The 18,884-nt window shown below is 37.3% G+C and overlaps 2 protein-coding genes across 4 annotated transcripts in view; both read left to right on the top strand.

Annotated features, from left to right (window-relative positions):
* The window catches only part of LOC107656011 (forkhead box protein P4-like), a 130,506-nt gene extending 127,090 nt beyond the window's left edge, over nt 1-3,416 (top strand). Inside the window, 2 exon segments of the mRNA XM_016443660.1 lie at nt 102-274; nt 1,215-3,416. Of these exon segments, the coding sequence (XP_016299146.1) occupies nt 102-274; nt 1,215-1,362 (321 nt within the window). The 3' untranslated portion in view covers nt 1,363-3,416.
* LOC107656013 (myoD family inhibitor-like) overlaps nt 1,371-18,884 on the top strand; it is a 42,915-nt gene continuing 25,401 nt past the window's right edge. For 2 of the 3 annotated variants that reach the window (XM_016443663.1, XM_016443661.1), the window contains exons 1-2: nt 12,690-13,189; nt 13,844-13,984. In XM_016443663.1, the coding sequence (XP_016299149.1) occupies nt 13,882-13,984 (103 nt within the window). In that variant the 5' untranslated portion in view covers nt 12,690-13,189; nt 13,844-13,881. Of the gene's footprint in view, nt 1,437-12,689; nt 13,190-13,843; nt 13,985-18,884 lie in introns of those variants that run through there. The other variant, XM_016443662.1, reaches the window with a different exon arrangement.

Here is an 18,884-nt window from a genome sequence, read left to right as displayed (position 1 = left end):
TGTAATGTCAACGGTGCCATATGATTTTACAGCAACATAGCCATCATTGCATCTCTCTTAACTTTTGAGAAAGTCTAAATCCTTTCAAACTGTGTGTGCAGGCTGCACTTGCGGAGAGCAGTCTTGGTCTTCTGAACAGCCCCACCCTGATGAACAACAGCACAGGTGCGAGCCTCAACATGCTGCACATTGGCCATGATGATGTCAGCAGCACTGTTGAGCAAGTCAACAGTAACGGCAGCTGCAGCCCTGGACTTTCTCCACAGCAGTACGGGTAAGACTAGTCAACTCCCATCTGACTGATTACCAGTGCCTAGATTTGTAGTGTGTATTTTCAATGAAAATTCAATGCACTCTCATTCCAAAGTTTGAGATCTGTAAGATTTTTAAAAATGTTTTTGTCACTTCTGCTCACCAAGAAACATTTATTTGATCCAAAAATACAACAAAGACCGTATTGTGAAATAATATTACCATTCAAAATAACTTTTCTATTTTAATTTGTTATCATGTTTTTATTGTGTTAGTTAGCTGTATTTTTTACTTATTTTTTACCTAATAAAAATAAACCAACTGCAGTTTGAATGAGATTAATTGGAATGCACAATGAAAAAACATGATTTTAGAAAATTGTTAAAAATGGAGTTACCTGTTTTTGCAAATGAACTCTTCATATATTTAAAATGTTTTTTACTTTTGTGATGCAAAACTGAATTTTCAGCACCCATTACTCCAGTCTTCAGTGGCACATGATCCTTCAGAAATCATTGTAATATGCTGATGTGGTGCTAAAGAATCATTTCTTTTTATTAATAATTTTGAAAAGAGTGAATATTAGTATTACTGCCCAATAATTTTGTGAAAATCATCTTACATTTTTTTCTTTGGTGAATAGAAAGTTCAAATAGTTTGAAATATAAGTCTTTTGTAACATTATAAATGTCTTCGTCACATTTGATCAATGTAATGCGTCCATGCTGAATTTAACTTAATGATAAGAATAATCACATTAAATGTTACAAATAATATAATATCATATAAATATATAATACATATTTTTTAATCCTTATTGAATTATAAATTATTAAAAATGTATCTACATTTAAAGTAGTGTTTTCTATATTTGAAAGCAATTTAAACGTATTTTAAAAATGACATGTTTATCATGCTTCTGTAATCTCAGACTGACTTTTTGCATGTTATTTCTGTTTCAGACACCAAGTCCATGTGAAGGAGGAGCCAGCTGAGATGGAGGAGGACAGCAGACCCATGTCCCTTATGGCATCTGTCACTCAAAACCTGAGCATGCCCGGTGATGAGCGTGACATGGAGGAGGAGCTTCCCACAGAGGAGCTGGAGTAGGAGGAAGGCTTGATGGAGGTGGAGCTCACTGGTCCTGTCCCTCCCTCCCTCATATACAAGATGTTCAAGATCAAGTGAGAAACACAGATTTAAAAAAAAATCAACTACAACTTCAGAAACCAAAACAGGGTTAGACCTCATCAGTTCACAATGCAAAAACACATTTTCCCCCCTTAATTTTTGTGTACCCTCAAAAAGGCCCTTTGAGCAGCTGTGCATTGTGTCCTCCTGTATTCTGAAACATGGTCTGATAGAAGTATGGACCACTGTATCTAAAGCTACTGAGGGAAACCTAACATCAGTATACAAGCTTAGTCATTTTTTTTCCCACAAGTCACTCAAGGTTTCTTTACTTTAAGTAAAAAAAAAACTTTTTTTAGCTTTAATTTTTATGTTCTTTGGGCCTGAGATCACTGCTTTTCTATGGGATAAATACACAGCGGTGATTTACCTCAGAAAGATGTTTGAAAAAATGAACACACATCTTTAAAATGACTTCTGATTTCAACCGGATTTTTGTACGCGTTCAAGGGGATGCTGTAAGACTCAGTAACTTTGCGCTCACGCAGATAAGTTCACCACTCACTACAAAGGCAAAGACTGAAAGAAAATGAGCTGAAAGACTGGTGATGGCGTCCTTGGCCACCTGGCCAACCCTTTTTTTTTTTTTTCTTTTTTGTCTCCCTTACATAACTGGACTAGAGAAACGGGGGGCGCGTTCTGTCTCGAGGCAGTGTTAGCCTCCAATTAAACGGCGGATGCTTGCGCTGTCCCTATCTTTATCTGATGGTATCTGCAAGAATCTGCCCAAACGTGTTTTCCCCCTCGCTCTTTGTCAGACTAAACGTAGAAAATGTTGCTACCCCCAAAAAAGGCATATTTCAGGAAAAGGAACTTTTTCGCTGTTGTTCTCCTGTGGTGCTGTTATGACAGCCAGACTGACACGAGGCTTGTGGAGGACCGGCTCAGAGACTTTATTGACTGTATCGTTGATTATAATATGTGTGCAGTAGCTTTCCATTTCGTTTTACTTTCATAGTCATTTATTTCTAAAGGATCAACATTTTTCATTGTGATGTAATTCAAGTATTATGTCTTCTGTTAATGATTGTTTTGTTTTTTAAATTCTCTCATCATTCCAAAAAGGGGTTACATTTGGGAGAGAAGTTCCAAAATCCTATATTCTACAAACTCAAGTCAAAAAAAGTTCCAAATTTATCCTAGCATTGGATCACGAGTATTGAGGATAGCACTTAGCATTAAGTGAAAACTTCCGAAACAGAACCACAGATGAAATATAACGTGAAATACCAACAAAACCACTCAAACATTTCTATAGCAGAGAGAAGCTGAAACTAAAGAGACAGAGGTGGAATACACATTGCAGGGCTCCCTGTAAGATCCTGGAGAAAAGAAAAAAAAAAAACTTCACATGCACTCATATCGCTCTTATTTTTTCACAAATTTGCTTCATTTGTTCAATTATTTAGAAATTTTAGATCTTATTTTCCCAGATTTGCGCCATTTACTTTGTTCGTTTCAGAATTTTCTGTAGTAGCCAATTGATATCAGCTGCGATACAAAATATTGCTTTAAGGTAAAAGATAACAAGGTCACGGAATACCTCAGACCACAGTGTTTGCCCCCTCACGCTGTTATTACAAAGGGGATTTGTACTGTGGCTAACCAACACGGTGACTCTCTCATTATCAGTTCAAAGTTCTATAGTTACTAGATATATAAAAGTTATTTGCAATTCACTGTGTGAGTAGAAAGTGTCTGATTAGCATGTGAGATTTTGCTTTCGCTGAACTATATAAAAAAAAAATTTTCTCAGTAGTGCCATGCCAAATTCCGAGTTTTAATTTAATATATGTTGCTTTTTTAGTTTTTTCCCCATTTTACTTTTGTTACAGGTAACCAAAGAGATTAGTAAACCAAAAACTCTTTTTTATTTATCATTTTCTTCTTCCTAAAGAACTGGCCAAAAGAACACAAACACGTCATTTGAATATTTAAATTTCCTTTTTTTTTCCCAGTTAAATCATTTGTTTTTTTTTAATTACACTACAGAGCATTCCAAAAACCAAAGTGTAAAATGCAAAAGCTTTTTTTTTTTTTTTTAAAGGAGAAAACTGTTTTAATATACGTTAACCTAATGAGTTCTTAACACTACATATGTTTAAAGGCCAAAAACAAACCGAAAAGGAAACAAAAAGCAGTATTAACAAGCCTCTCGCGGTTCCTTAGTTAATGTACAAGCACTTACGATCTGAGAAAGGAAGCTCTCTACCCCATCTTGTGCTCAGGCAATTGCAGTGTTGCGATGCAGTCTTCACCGTCTAAGATTGCAAAGGACTTTACATGCTAAAGGCACTTAAATAACAGTTGATGTACTTTGTGACACTAGAAGCCAGCAGCAATTACTCAGCATTATGGTTTACTTCAATTACCAGTATTTCACAATTAAATGCAGTTCAACGAATACCAAAAAAAGCAGGCAAGCACTTGCTTGTTATGCTTACCCTGCCTGTTGAACAGTATTATTTACCACACTAATAAGGGATGGCTGATAGGGACTCATTTTAAGGACTGTTTCCAATTTTTTTTATGTTGGGGGATCATTCTTTTCACTTTTAAAAATGGTCTGACATACCTGGGCTGTATGTTCATTTCATACACACCTTCGAAACACCTTCAAAGAAATAAAACCAAAAATAATGCTACCTCCTTTTAAAAACAGTTCACAAAATAGATAGGCCAATGAAAGTCACCAATAGTCATACAAAAGGTATAACTCCCTTCTAGTTTTTCATTCACCCACAAAATACAAAAAAAAATAAAACGCAAACACATTGTCGAAAAAAAAAAAAGATGTTTATTGTTGCATAGCTGTGAACGGAGCTTGTCGATTCCTCTCGATTCCAAATTCATTATCATGAATGGAAACAAATAAACGAGACACAACGGGGGGGGCGACTAGCTCTCCATCCCCTCCAAAAAAAAAAAATGCTGAGTCCTGTTAAGTATGAAGCATTAAGTGGTCAACATATTTAAAAGGGTCTACTCCAAATCACATATTCCCCACTTTAAGTGATCTATTAGCATAGTGTCTATGTACAGGTCCTCTGTGCGGAGGCTTAATTGTGTGTTCTAATTCCGCATGCATAATGAGAGGCCAGGCCAATGAGAGCCACCGAGCTGGCCGGTCATTAGAGCGTACTCAATGGGCCAGTCAGTTGGGTGTCAGAAATGATGATAGGCAGAATGCATTAACGCAGGCCACTCTCGCACGGACCCCGCTTCCCAATTAATGCAAAGTGTAGCTTCGTGACAGCGGTGGAAAAATAGCACGCGCACACACACACACACACACATAGACCATCCCTAAGAGATCATCACGCTCCTTCTAAAACGGCTTTTATTTTTACCACGCGACGAAACCAAAATATCCAAAGAGAACCAACGAGCTTGTGCTACAAGAACTGAGGATTGCGAAGGAATTGAAAAACTCACGAATGAATTGCTGCATTCACTAAATGGACTACAATTGTGCTTTAAGGTACACGTGTAAACAAAGCTGTTTTGTAAGATGTGGACTGAAACGCATCAGTGGTGATCGCCATGACTCCTTTGTTACTTTTCCACACATTGTAATGATGTATTCTTGTATATTACCGCTCGGCTTAGCTCTCAAGGGCATTCCCACCTTTTCGTGTTTCCTTTACTTGTTTTCTTCTGGCTTTTATTTTTTCTGCACCTGTTTTTAGCTATTGTAAAGTTTTGAGCTCAGAATTCCTATACTGTATTGCTTATGCTAAAGTGTATGTATTTATCATATTATGTGCTGCAGGTATCATGGTTAAATTTTGTTTTCCTTTTTTGGTTTTGTTTTCCCAGTTCTTCTGTCATAAAACGTCTGGGACGATTTTTTTTAGTGTATTATCTCTCGAAAAAAGACAGATTAAGAGTTAGATATGTGGTTTAGGTAACACACCTGTTTGTATATTTATCTTAGCTAGGTCTATTTTGATACTTTTTGTCTCTGTAGTGCATTTATGCATTTTTAAGGAAAAAAAGAGAGAAAACAAACTAAAAAGTTGAACTCATTGTGTAATGATACCTCAGAATGACTTTTCTCATAAGACAGGACCAAAACTTCAGAAAAACAATGAAAGAGAAAAAAGAACATTGAAGAAAAATGTGTAGCCCTCTCTTGCTTATAAGAAAGAGCAACTTTAAGGTGTTTCTTTTTATTATTATTGGTCCTTTTAGGTGCCAATATGTGTACAGACTCCCTTTAAAGTCAAATCATTCCTTTATTTACCATGAGCACTCAAAGCTGTCTCTCATAAGGCAATAGCGCTCCAGATTTGTATAGAAATTCTCTGAGAAAGTGGCTCTCTTTGGTTGAATTATGCCGATCGAGAGCGTCTTTCTTATTTTCTGGCTTCTCTGCACCCTTGTGGCTCTAAAATGCCATGCTTTCAGGCACTCGGATAGATAAAAGTCACACAGGCTATTTTTGACCACTGTTTGCCATTTGCTGTGAACTTGGTGTGACTTTTCCACAGTAGCATACCAAATAAGATTGTGAAAAGGCTTTTAGAAATGCAGTTCATCTTCAGTGACCACCAAAGGGATTGTGGCTAGATTTTTGTATTCCAAATCGATCAAGTCTGCCACAACTGTAACCAAATAAATGCGTGATGAAGGTAACAGCAGTATTTTATGTCTTATCCACACTCTCACACCGCCTCAGAGCTCCATTGCCCGGTGATGAATAGCTTTGAGCTGCCGTTTTCTAAGTAAAGGACCCTTGCAGGGGAGCTTTTGCCTGATGGTATTAACTTCTTCGGCCAATCAAATGGAACTACCACTTCGACTCCTCTCATTGTATTTTTACGAATGTGTGTACATTTCCAGCAGTGACTTTTATGTACTTTAGTTTCCTTTTAACTTGTTTGTTTACTTCTCTTTAATTTTTACATTTTTTTTTTTTACATTTGTTTTGCTTTTTCAGATGAGACTTGGGGGAAGAATAGGTGGTGGCTTTTGAAATGGTATAGAAAATTTAAAAAAAAAAGGCATCTAGCCATCCACCTTTGTCGTTCTAACCCCGGTGACCATGTTTATGCCAGTCACTGCCGTTTTTCTTCATGCTGTATAAAAAAAAAACACGTATATCTGTGTATTTGTAACCTGAATCTTCTTGTGTCTGTCCATGCAGACAATAAAAAACTGTACAGTAGGTCTAGTTGCATGTAATCTGTACTAATTATTGACAATGGCATTATAAAATGCAATAAAAATACTTATTACACTGTCATAGGCTTTGTATTGAAACTTACTTTCTACATTTTCTACATTCAACACTTTAATTCAATATCACAAAATAATTTTTCATCATTCTCAATTTTTCAAAAGAATACGCACATGTCCCTATTTTACTGTATGTCTATAATGCATATCCCTATTGCTGTATCTGTTTACTATATATATGAAGTTTTTATTGAAGTTTTTATTGAAGTTTACATTATTATTATTATTATGCATAATATTGTTTAATTAAAAATATATCAATAGTAAATATAAAATATATATTTTATGTATGTTATGTTATATATTTTTAGAAATATATTATTAATGTGTTGCATACAGTACAGTGAACTGACATTTTCATTTATGGAAAGTAAATTGCAGCCAACAACAACAACAATAATAATAATAATAATAATAATTTTGCCTGAACAAAAATGTTCCTTAATTTACTAAAAATATCCCATGTAGATATTGTCAACCATTTTTAATTCTTATAATTCTAAATGTCACAAAAAAAAACAAAACACTGACATATAAAGAGTACAGTCAAAAAAAATATGAGAGAGGGTGATCACCCTTTGGTGGATTAGATGTAATATCACACTGTGAATGGTTAAAATATCTTTTAAAAAATCGTCATACACCAGAGGATTAATATCTAATTCACTTTTAAACATGCATCTTTACCAGCATTTAGCAAGAGAGTCCTGCCTGTTCAAACACTATCAATCTCTGTGGTGACAGCCTGTCGGAGCTAATGCAGTTTCTCTCATAGACAGCCTGTGTGTGAGGTGCAGAAAATGTGCTCATAGTTAAGAGCAAGCAAGGGAGGTGGCTTCCCTTAAAACATGCAACATGCATGTGACACTTTGTCTTTGGTGTGAAGCGGGTGATTGGACCAGAAAGCAGGGGCCTCAACTTCAAGGAAATGGGGTGTCTACAAAGCACTTGCCATTCCAACTTACTTAAGAAGAGGAACATCATGGTCTTATCCATTTGATGGTATTTTTGGGATAGGGGACAAGATAGATGGGGCACAGGAGAAAAAAATACGACAGCAGTTGTCTTTGTGTGAGCTCTGTCTATGGTGCATTGAGTTATAGGGTAATGTTTGCAATTACCTCTTTGCCTAATAGCATCCAGCTAATCGCTCAGTTATATAATTTACTGCTCATATTTAAACTGAGTGCAAACCCCCTCTCGCATACTTTAAATTCTGTTGAGTAAGCTGTAGACTGACTGCCAGAGTATGAGTAGAGCAATAGATAAAATATTAGAATATTATATATATTATCCATGAGACATCAATCATGTGAGAACAATGCATCTTTTCTGCATAGCTTTGTATTTTAATAGCTACATTAAATATTGATCTTGTCATTTAAGTAGTTCAAAAAAATCCAAAGGATAAAAAAAAAAACACTGGGAACACTATAGATAGATAGATAGACACACAGACCTTAAATATATCAAAACTTAATTTTGGAGTAGTAATATGCATTGCTAAGAACTTCGTTTGGACAATTTTAAAGGTGATTTTCTCAATATTTAAATTTGTTTGCACCCTCAGATTCCAGATTTTCAAATAGTTGTGTCTCAGCCAAATATTGTCCTATCCTAACAGCAACAAGCAGGCCGACAAATATAGGCATGTGTTGAAACCCTACAGAAGTGTGGCCATGTGGTGGTCTTGTTGTTGTGTTACAGGCTCTGTCCACTAGGAGGGGTAAATAAACCAGCCAAAAACTGAATAGGGCAGATTGAAAAAAAAATGTTAAAAAGGAAAATAACAGGACAGGCCCAGTCAGAGAGCTCTTTCAGTCTTCTGAGAAAATCTCTCACTGACATACAGACAGGGTGGAGAGTGTTATTCCAGCCCATTTAGACCGGATCAGGTTCTCGTCTTTTTTTTTTTTGCCATCCCTTCTCTTAGTTTGAAATCTGCCCTGAAAGCTTATCTTTAAAGCACACAGGCCTTCGCTCTTAAGAGGTGTTGCCGCAATATTAAGAGTAAAGATGGAAAATGTGGGTGCTTTCGCGAAAGTTAGATTTTAATTTGATTAAAGTGTTTTGAAATTCTCTCTCAGAGTTTGACAGGCAGGAAACTTACACTGACTGTCTAATTTAGTAAAAGTTTAGGAAAAATTAGTTGTCTTTTGTTGGAACAGCATTAAACTCTGGTAAACTCATATACTTTCTGACTTGCAAGACTGAATGACTCAAGAAAAGTCTGACTGATACTGTTTGCACAGTGACTCTACTGAGTGTCAAAATATGCCATTTAGACCACTTACTGTATCCACCTAGATGAATGATCAATCACGCACACACACACACAAGCATTTAAGTGTATCCTGCACCCTGCAACCCTACATAATGAGTCTAATTAAGACTCTCTGACAGAATGCCTCAGCTCGGACCGCTGGCTTACAGAAGGCCCAGACAGAAGAACAAAAGCATCTTTGTGAGTGATTAGAAACACATTTTCATCCCTCTCTCCTACCCCATTTGTGCCAAAATGTTCAATTCCGCTACAAACAATCAGTGTCAAACGTTTAAAATAACATCCAAGAGAAAAACACTGTTGAACATGAGTAATTTGTGGCTCTTTGACTCAATGTTTCTTGCAGTTATCTTGGAGAGGTAAATTCGCATTAATATACTGTAGCTACTTTAAATTATTGTAACACAGACACTTTTTATAAACCTAAACACATTTTTTATTCTCTCAATCTATCTATTTTACACTCAAAATTATTTTTTTCCTCACCTCGCACATATCTAGCTCCTCCTCATTTGTTTTTATCACAACAATGTTTGGGCCATCACCAACACTTGAACATATCAGACTGTTTTTTTACATTCTACAAGGTATTATGGGAAGACAGTCACTTACACAGCTCTCAGTTTTTCCTGATTTCAGCACTCACTGATGTTGACCTAGATATGAAGTACAATGACCTATAATCAGGAGTGATGCATAGTCAAGCACTTAAAGGGATAGTTCACCCCAAAATGTCACCATTTACTCACCCTCATGCTATTCCAAACCTGTCCAACTTACTTTCTTGTGTAGAACACAAAAGAAGGTGTTTTGAATAATGTTACAACTGGTTTTGTCCAAATAATGAGTCATACATAATAAAGTCAGTGGGGTCTAAAACAACACTGAACCCCTCTTTTGAAAGTTATATGGGTTTGGAACAACATGAGGATGAGTAACTATCCCCTTAACAATGCTGATGATTGGCCACGCGTTGTTAGACCCAGTCTGGGCCAGATTTAAGCATGCGAGAACACATAAAAACTCATCTCTCCACAAAACTATGCAGTACATAAATGCCTACAGGACCACAACATTCTCATGCCATAGAGAAAAGAAACTAAGCATTGTGGCACCTGGTAAATTTGAGGCTAACCAAGACAAAAACACTGAAATGTTGAATATCATTGACACTGTTAACAAAACGTTAACAAACACTGGCAGAAGCTATGTGTGTCATTTTGGATTTAATTGTGGGTGAAGGTGTGGGTGTGGACATTACACCTTACTCAGTCATCAATATTTTATTTGATTACATCATATCAGTTTGTATGACACATACACAGAGCTCAAGTCTGCACAATTCTGATGTGTACTGATGGCCGTCTGATTCAATGTGAGGACATCAAAGTGTAGCATTCCCTTTACATGTGCGAAGCATTTGCAAGAAACTGCTAAAAAAAGAAAAAAGTGAGGAGAGAGAGGTGATAGAACCATAAACATGGAATTCAGGTCTGACACTGGCATAAATGAACATAAATTGGAATGTATATCATTCCTGCCCCAAAAAGAAGAAAATAAAAAATGCCTTTGCAGGTACAGATGGCACATTGGCCAAAAACTGACTTAAAACTTCTTTCTCAGGTGTACATATGATTCTTATTGCCCAAACATTTTTAAAAGCACATTCAGTATGCCTTCAGGTCTCTCATAACATGCCCTCTGAACCATGGACTACTTACTGACCTTTAAAACTTTGTACATTTTCTGATTTTGACCTATGTACAGTTCTTTTTCCTCAATTTTTTTTACATTTTATTTATTTGTTTATTTATTTTAAAATATTTGTACACACAATGGCAATGTCTCCAAGATGCTTCAAGAAACCCACCTGCAAAGCTACAGTACTGTTAAAAGTTTTAGGCACTTGTGTAAAAATGCTGTAAAATGAGGATGCTGTCAATTAACTAAATTAAATTGACATTTGGTGTGACCAACCTTTGCGTTTAAAGCAGCTTTTGCCCTAGGTGCACTTGCATATAGTTTTTCAGGTAGCTTTGTTCTTCTGGATTTAGTCTGTCTAAGTTTTTCTGTTTCTTCATGTCATTTCAGACAGACTGGATGCTGATCAAATCAGATCACAACTGTCACAACTTTGTAAATGTATCAAAAATAAAAAACTGAAATGGGTACATTGCATAAGTATTCATACCCTTAACTCATTACTTAGCTGAAGCACCTTAACAGCCTCAAGTCTTTTTGGGTATGATGCGACAAGCTTTGCACATCAGCATTTGGCAATTATCTGCCATTCTTCACCTCACCTGTTCACCTTTCAAGCTCTGTCAGGTTGAATGGGGGAAGACTCACATTTTCAGGTTTCTCCAGAAATATTTGATTGGGTTCAATCCCAGGCTGTGGCTGGGCCACTCGAGGACATTCACAGAGTTGTCTATAAGCCACTCTTGCTGTGTGCTTAGGGTCATTGTCCTGTTGGAAGGTGAACCTTCTTCCCAGTCAGAGGTTCTGAATGCTCTGGACTGAGTTTTCATTAAGGCTATCTCAATATTTTGGTGCACTGAGTTTTTCTTCTACTCTGACGAGTCCCTCGGTCCCTGCCACTGAAAAACAGCCCCACAGAATGAGGCTGCTACCAGCACACTTTACTTTTGGGATGGTACTGTGCAGGTGATGAGCAGTGCCTGGTTTCCTTCAAACATTATGCTTGGAATCGACCCACAGCATGAGGCTGCTACCAGCACACTTTACTTTTGGGATGGTACTCTGCAGGTGATGAGCAGTGCCTGGTTTCCTTCAAACATTATGCTTGGAATCGAGGCTCATCAGACCAGAGAATCTTGTTTCTCAGCGTCTAAAGGTCCTTTAGGTGTTTTTTGTGTGTGTGTGTGTGTGTGTGTGTGTGTCTTCACTGAGGAGAAGATTGAGTCTGGCCACACCGACATAAAGCCCAGATTGATGGAGTGTTGCAGTGATGTTTGTCCTTCTGTAGGTTTCTCCCATCTGCATATATGATCATGGAGCTCAACTAGAGTGACCATCAGCTTCTTGGTCACCAGCCTAGACATGGCCCTTCTCCATCAGTTGCTCAGTTTGGCCAGGAGGCCAGCTCTAGGAAGAGTTCTAGTTGTTTCAGACGTCTTCCATTATGGATAATGAAGGTTACATGATTCTGTGAACCTTCAATGAAGCAGAATTGTTTTTTCTGAACTCTTCCCCAGATGTGTTTGACGCAAACCTGTTTCTGAGTTCTACAGGCAGTTATTTTGACCCCAGGGCTTGACTTTTGCTCTGATATGCATTTTCAGCTGTTAGACCTTTTATTAAGACATGTGTGCCTTTCCAAATCATACCCATTTAATTGGATTTGCCACAGGTTAACGTCACTTGAAGTGTAGTAATATCTACAAGTAATATGAATGCTCTCTCTCTCTCTCTCTCTCTCTCTATATATATATATATATAATCACATAATACCTAATTTTAATATAATATTATGATACATAATACAGAATTATAATAATATAAGATTGTAAATTTATATATTTTACCGTGTATATTATATTATATTATATTATTCTTTTCTGTTTTGTATTGACGTGTTTTTGTTTATAATGTGGTCCTGGAGAGTGTAATCAGTGTAATTGTAGAGTACAGGCATCTCTTGCCTGCAGGGAAGTCAGAGTAGTCAGTCCTCAATGTCATTTCCTGTCGAACAGTCTCGAGCTGAGTGCGCGACTGCTGCTGCTGCTGCTGCTTGAGTTCTGAGCGACAGTGCATGAGCTCCTAACACTGGCGAGCGACCTCAAGAGTTTTCATCATTACTAGAAATTAGGATTTGAGAGGAAAAAACTTTTCATACCCGTTTACGTCTTTTCATTTCTTGGCTTTCTTTAGTGTTGTGAGAAAAACGGGCTCTTTTTTCTACTTTACGATGTTTTCTGTCAAGTTTTTTATTTTTGGCTCTGAGAGAGTTTGAAGACGAAGATAAATCTTTTCATGTATTCAGCGCTGGAGTTAACTGACGAGATAAACTAACAAATGAGGAACAGCGAGTGTCAACATCCATGTAAATAGTGAAACAACTCAAATACTTGAAGAGAGAGATACATGAAGAGAAAGAAAAGACTTTTCCCCGCTGAACGGGACACTTGAAAGTTTGTTTTCTGCGAGCACTAGAAGATGCATCACTGAAACAACACTGGTACCGAGTGACCGTTGCAGGTAAGACGTTTGGACAGTTTTGTTTTACATTTCACTTTTGTCTATGAAGTGAACTGTGGACACGTTCAACAGGTTTGAGTGAGTTTTAGCAGGAGCGTGCAGAGACTCGCCAGAGACAAACCACAGCATGAAAACCAACAGAGTCATGGTGTTCTGTGTGCTGCACGTGATTCATGCAAAATTCTAATGTTATACTTCTTAGTGAAGCGTTTAGTAGTTATGATATGAAGTAACTTTATCATGTCTTGAAGTGAATGTTATAAGAAGCTACATAAGTATTCATGTAGCACATGACATTGTAATTAAAGAAACTCTTTAAATTGCATGTTCACCACAGGAATGCCATGGTCTGAGCATCAAAATTATGTTTATTTCTTTATTTAGTTAATGACTTGAACGTTTGCACAAGTCTATTGTATCATAGCACACCATACAGTATATATTGATAGTTTCTGGCCATGTTCTGCTTCATTGTGCCATTTTAGTTTCTTCTTCTTGTGCCAAGCATTATTTCCCAAGCCGCTGGTTGTTTTTTAAGTGCTTTGGCCCACTGACATGAGCCAAACAATAGGAGGGAAAAGCGATAGTGGGAACAAGGACAGCTGTGTGTTCGCAAGTTTTAGCCTCGTTTTCATCTGTATGTTTCTTTTGCAGGGTAATTTCTAGTCACTTGGCACCTGGCTCAAGAACAGATGTCCAAGGAGGACCACAGCCACAGTGTCAGCCCGCCCGAACCTCCAGATGGAGCCCAACCGGACAGCCGGCCCATGGAAACTCTCACCACATCATGTCCAGGTACAACAAACACAGCTAGCAGATCTCTGGATGTAACTTTAATATGTTTTTAATAAGTGGATCAGAAACATTTGATCACGAGCAAAGGCTAGTCAGCTTCATGTGTAGGCATCATAGGCACACTTCAGAAATGAAGGCTATACTAAAAGGTAGGCAACTTAATTATAATGGCTGCTAAGATACCTTTTTAAACCAACTTACAAGGCAGCATCTCATGTATCCTACGTGGAGAATACAATCCCAGAATGCATTGCTTTGAGCTCATTGAAAAAATGGCTCAGCGACAGAAATGTTGTTTATAAATATTATTCATTCAGTACAATGATTAAAAACTCTATTTAATCTTTGATATAATAAATGCAATATATCTGCATAAATAATGTGAGGCATAGTGTGTAACTGCCAGGCATTCAAAATTAGGAGGCAGATGTCTGCTTCTCATCTGATCCTTTACTGTGGTCGGGTCCATGCAGTGCGATGGCGATGCTGTAATGAGATGCAAATATACTAAGATGATTATGATTTTCTAAAACACCTTTTTAACTTTTTTTTAGAATAGACACTTACAATAATAGCTGTTCCAAAACCTAATGAGCAACCTCTGTAGGAAGCAACTTGATGCTGCTTTTCAAACATTTTCAAACTCTTAAAGGGGTAGTTCACCCAAAAATTAAAATTCTGTCATCATTCATGTCACCAAGATATTTTGAAGAATATTGTGAAAAATGTAATTATTAAAATATTAATAATTATTAATATTAATTATATATTCATATATAAATATAATTTTGAATATAATTTATTCCTCTGACTGCAAAGCTGAAATTTCATCAGCCATTACTCCAGTCTTCAGTCACACAATTCTTCAAAAAATAATTCTAATACATGTGTTACAAATCATTTCTTATTATTATCCGTATTGAATGCTGCTTAACATGTTTTTTTTTTTTTAAACTGTGAGAAACTTTTTCAGGATTTTTTTGATTAATAAAAGGAGTTCTAAAGAACATAATTTATTTGAAATAGTAACTTTACGGTAACACTTTAGTATAGAGACCAATTCTCACTATTAACTAGTTGCTTAGCATTCCTATTATTAACATATTGGCTGTTTATTAGAACTGTACTTATAAAGCACATATTCTGCATAACCATATTCTACATCCCTAATCCTACCCAATGCCTAAACTTAACAACTACCTCACTAACTATTAATAAGCAGCAAATTAGGAGTTTATCGAGGCAAAAGTCATAGCTAATGGTTTGTTAATAGCAAGAATTGGACCTTAAAATAAAGTGTGACCAACTTTATTATCACTTGATTAATTTAATGCATTCTTGCTGAAGAAAAGTGCATTTCGGGTGCAGCCTACTGTATGTAGGCAGCAAGGCTGCTCACTAGATTTAGAACAGAGCTAATAGGAGTAGACACTATTGTTTTTGTGCTTGGCTAGGGGAAGTCTGCAAACAGGGTTCACAGTGCTAGTGAGGCGTTTAGTGGTTTGAAGAATATGTGCTTTGCTTAGCTTTGGAATCATGCTTTGCAGTGGATGGGGTTTAGTGAGCTTTGGTTTGTCAGTAGGGCACTCAGGGTCTCTGAATTCCAGAAGAGGAATGAGGCACTTGGAAATGCTCTTCAGATCCACCATACTGTCCTAGTAGCAAGGGGTCAAAGTTCCAGATTAGTCATGGTGTTCTATACAAAGGGCACTGCAGAATATGCATGGCCTGTGTGTGTGTGTGTGTGTGTGTGTGTACAACCAAACAGTCTTTGGTCTGGGAGCCTGTGAACATGTGTATTCATACACGCACGTGTGCGAACAACAAGTGGCTTTGAGCGCACCACCTCTGCAAACTGCCACAGTCCTCTCCACAGAAATCAGATCTGCAGGCGGAGGCCTCGTAATTACTGTGGAAGAGGGCAAGTCTTGGCCCAATCCTCCATTTGCATAACAGTGCTTCAAAAACAAGTGAGCGTGTTGATTCCTGTGTGATTGCCAGAGCCAATGCACCATGGTAAGCCAGCCACAATCAAAATTAGGCCACCAGGCATATATGCGATCTGCCCAATAACTGCTAATTAGATTTAGCTCTGAATTGTTCCTAAATATTTGAGGTTTGTGCCTCAACATGAAGCACATTCATTTGGGCTGTGAGGAATTCTCATCTCGGGGCGTTTAAACATTAGCTTAAGGTGTTTGTTTTTGTCTAAAATTAAATGATAGTATTTGCTTTTTCAATTTTTACAGTAAAGTCCAATAGGATCTGGACTCAGTCTAAAGAACTTTATGAAAACACAAGCTTGCATGAGGCCGCCTGATTACGGATATGGCGCCCGTCCGAGGCTGAACACTGCCTTCATTGACTTGCCTTCTTTAGCTTTAGTGCCATAGTTCAGTGTACAGGCCTGACTCACTGTGAGAGATGAAACATCCACACTAACTCACTGCTCTCCAGAGTGCATGACTAAAGCTGTTTTCGCTAGAGACACTGAAGGATTTGCTATTTCGAAAATGTTTTTTTTTCATTAGGTTCAGCAAGAATTAAGGCTAAAGGCCTTTTCGTGTAATTTAAAACTTGACAAACTGCCAGCATCTCTGATTCTGCTTGAATTCAGTTATGATTTGACAGCGATGGCAGAGTTCTTTTTGTTTTTAAACTTTATGAATGTGTCCACAGACCCTGTAAGAGTTTTTACATGATGTGCAAATATAAGAGAACTTCATAGATATACAGTACTGTAGACGTTGGAGACAGCAAGAGGACAACAAATTCCTTTGATATCTGTGCATCTTGTTTTCATCAGATCATTTTGCATTATCTTTCACAAAGCTGTGGTCAATGGTGTGGAAAGCAGTTACTGTATATGATGGGGGGTGGAATGTTTCTTTTTACATAAAGAAATGTTAAAGAAACCACAATTTAGTGGTAGACAACAATTTTAATAATAAACTTTCTAAGAACGGTGCAATTCATTTGATCAAAGAACTATTATATAAATCAATTATTTCTAAATTAAATTAATACACATTCTGTACAGATTGAAGGACGGTTTTATTAGCATTTCTTAAGTAGGTTCTCTTTAATTTCTTAAGAAATGAATATCTCTCTTGGCATGATCACATATACTTGTCACTTGTGAGTGAGCCCACAGTTTATGTGTGTGTGAACCAAGAGAAATACTTTATTAAAATACAATTTTGAGAATGAAAACATAAAATATAAGAACTATTTAACTAAAGCCCACTGACAATTTTCATTTAGATTCCTTAACTGTAAAATCTATTATTAAACCTTTTTGTGTTGATGTGTTTTGAATGCTTAAAAATGTAGATCTTGTCTGTGGTTGTCTAGTAAAAAATAATTTGTGTGTCACAACATTCTTCTCTTAAAAAATATTTTTGGTGCTTCTTGTTTGTTACAATTGGAAGTTCATTACCTCATCTGGGGGTATTTTTGGTGTATCTTCATGAAGAAAAAAAGTTTTGAATTTCCATTTTGAGGTGCTAATTCTAACGCAGTCCAGTAAAACACTCTAGTGTAAATTATATTGGCAAGTGACAGTAGTCACCGATGGGCCACTGACGTATATTCTGACACACTTGAGCACTCTTGTTCAAATGGCTTGATATTCACACTACATAATTATTTGCAAATGCTCAGCTGGCTTTTCAAGATGTATATTTTGGCTCCTCCTGACATGTCTGGGGCAGATATCACTCGCCGGTCTCCTTTGTATGGGAAAGATTGAGGAGATTTCATCATGTTGGATCGTTGTGAGGTCTGTCTTTGATGCCTAGCCTGATGGCTTTAAGTTGCTGTCGAGATTCTCATGTGGGGGGGATTCCTCCAGCTTTCACTTCAGCCATAAATCTTACTGTTAAAATGGCAAATTAGCAAGCGTTTTTTGAGAACATTTGGATTTTTGACTGAGAGGGTTCAAATGAGAGAGCAAGTGAGAAAGAGAGAGCGAGCACAGATCAATGCTGACCTATGAGGCAGCTGTTGGCCACTCACAACTGTGTGTTTGAAACTTCCTGTTGCTGCTTTGGAGCTAGCAGAGGTGCGTGACTGTGCAAAAGTGAATGTTTTTGTTAAAGAGAACCAGGAGACGTGGCATGTCACGCATGGAGATGCCAAGCCTTGAAACGGAGATACAGACCCCCACTTTCTTCGCACTGTTCTATCTCCTCACAGAAACTTCCAAGCACAAGATATAGTGCTGTTAAATCCTCCCTAAAGCCTGTTAAATACCAGACATTTTCTTTTTTAATGAGCTTACAGTGTTTTTCCCCCTCCTCTATTGTACTGGCTAAATAATCTGTGAATTTGGATAAATTCCAAAACAGTTCTTTGAACTGTTTATCCAAATTTATCCCCCCCCACCAAGCGTGTGTTTTTACTCTTGGCCAGTTTACAAGCCCAGATTAGACTCTATTGTTTCAGAGCCAAGCTTAGTTAGATGTTACCATAGTTATCAGCATGTCTCTTCAGAGGATCAACCACAGACGTTTGCTTAATTATTTTCTTTTTGCTCCCCTAATTACATCCCTGAGGGGTCATCGCAAAAATGTTTTTTGTCAAAGTCATGATGGGCTCACAAATGTGTAACAGGGGAGGATGAATGTGGGCTTTAAATGAGGCGTTCTGCTTTAATCCATCTGAGATGCTCCAATAAGTGCCACCACCTGTTTACTGTTGCACTAAATGCTATTGCAGTGCGTTGAGTAAGATACAGATAAATGTGAATAAATATCCAACAGTCAGTGAGTTTATGTTTCTTGGAGTAGTGACTGAGGTTAATTGACTCAAGGGCCTGGCAAAAATCAACCACATGGCTGAAATATAACTTGCATGGTACTAGTGTTGTCAAAAGACCCGGTATTTCGGTACCAAGTCG

Source organism: Sinocyclocheilus anshuiensis, unplaced genomic scaffold (genome assembly GCF_001515605.1).
Source record: "Sinocyclocheilus anshuiensis isolate Anshui unplaced genomic scaffold, SAMN03320099.WGS_v1.1 scaffold51, whole genome shotgun sequence".
Lineage (NCBI taxonomy): Eukaryota > Metazoa > Chordata > Actinopteri > Cypriniformes > Cyprinidae > Sinocyclocheilus > Sinocyclocheilus anshuiensis.
Note: the sequence above shows the minus strand (reverse complement) of the source record. Positions and strands in the feature narration are given on the sequence as shown.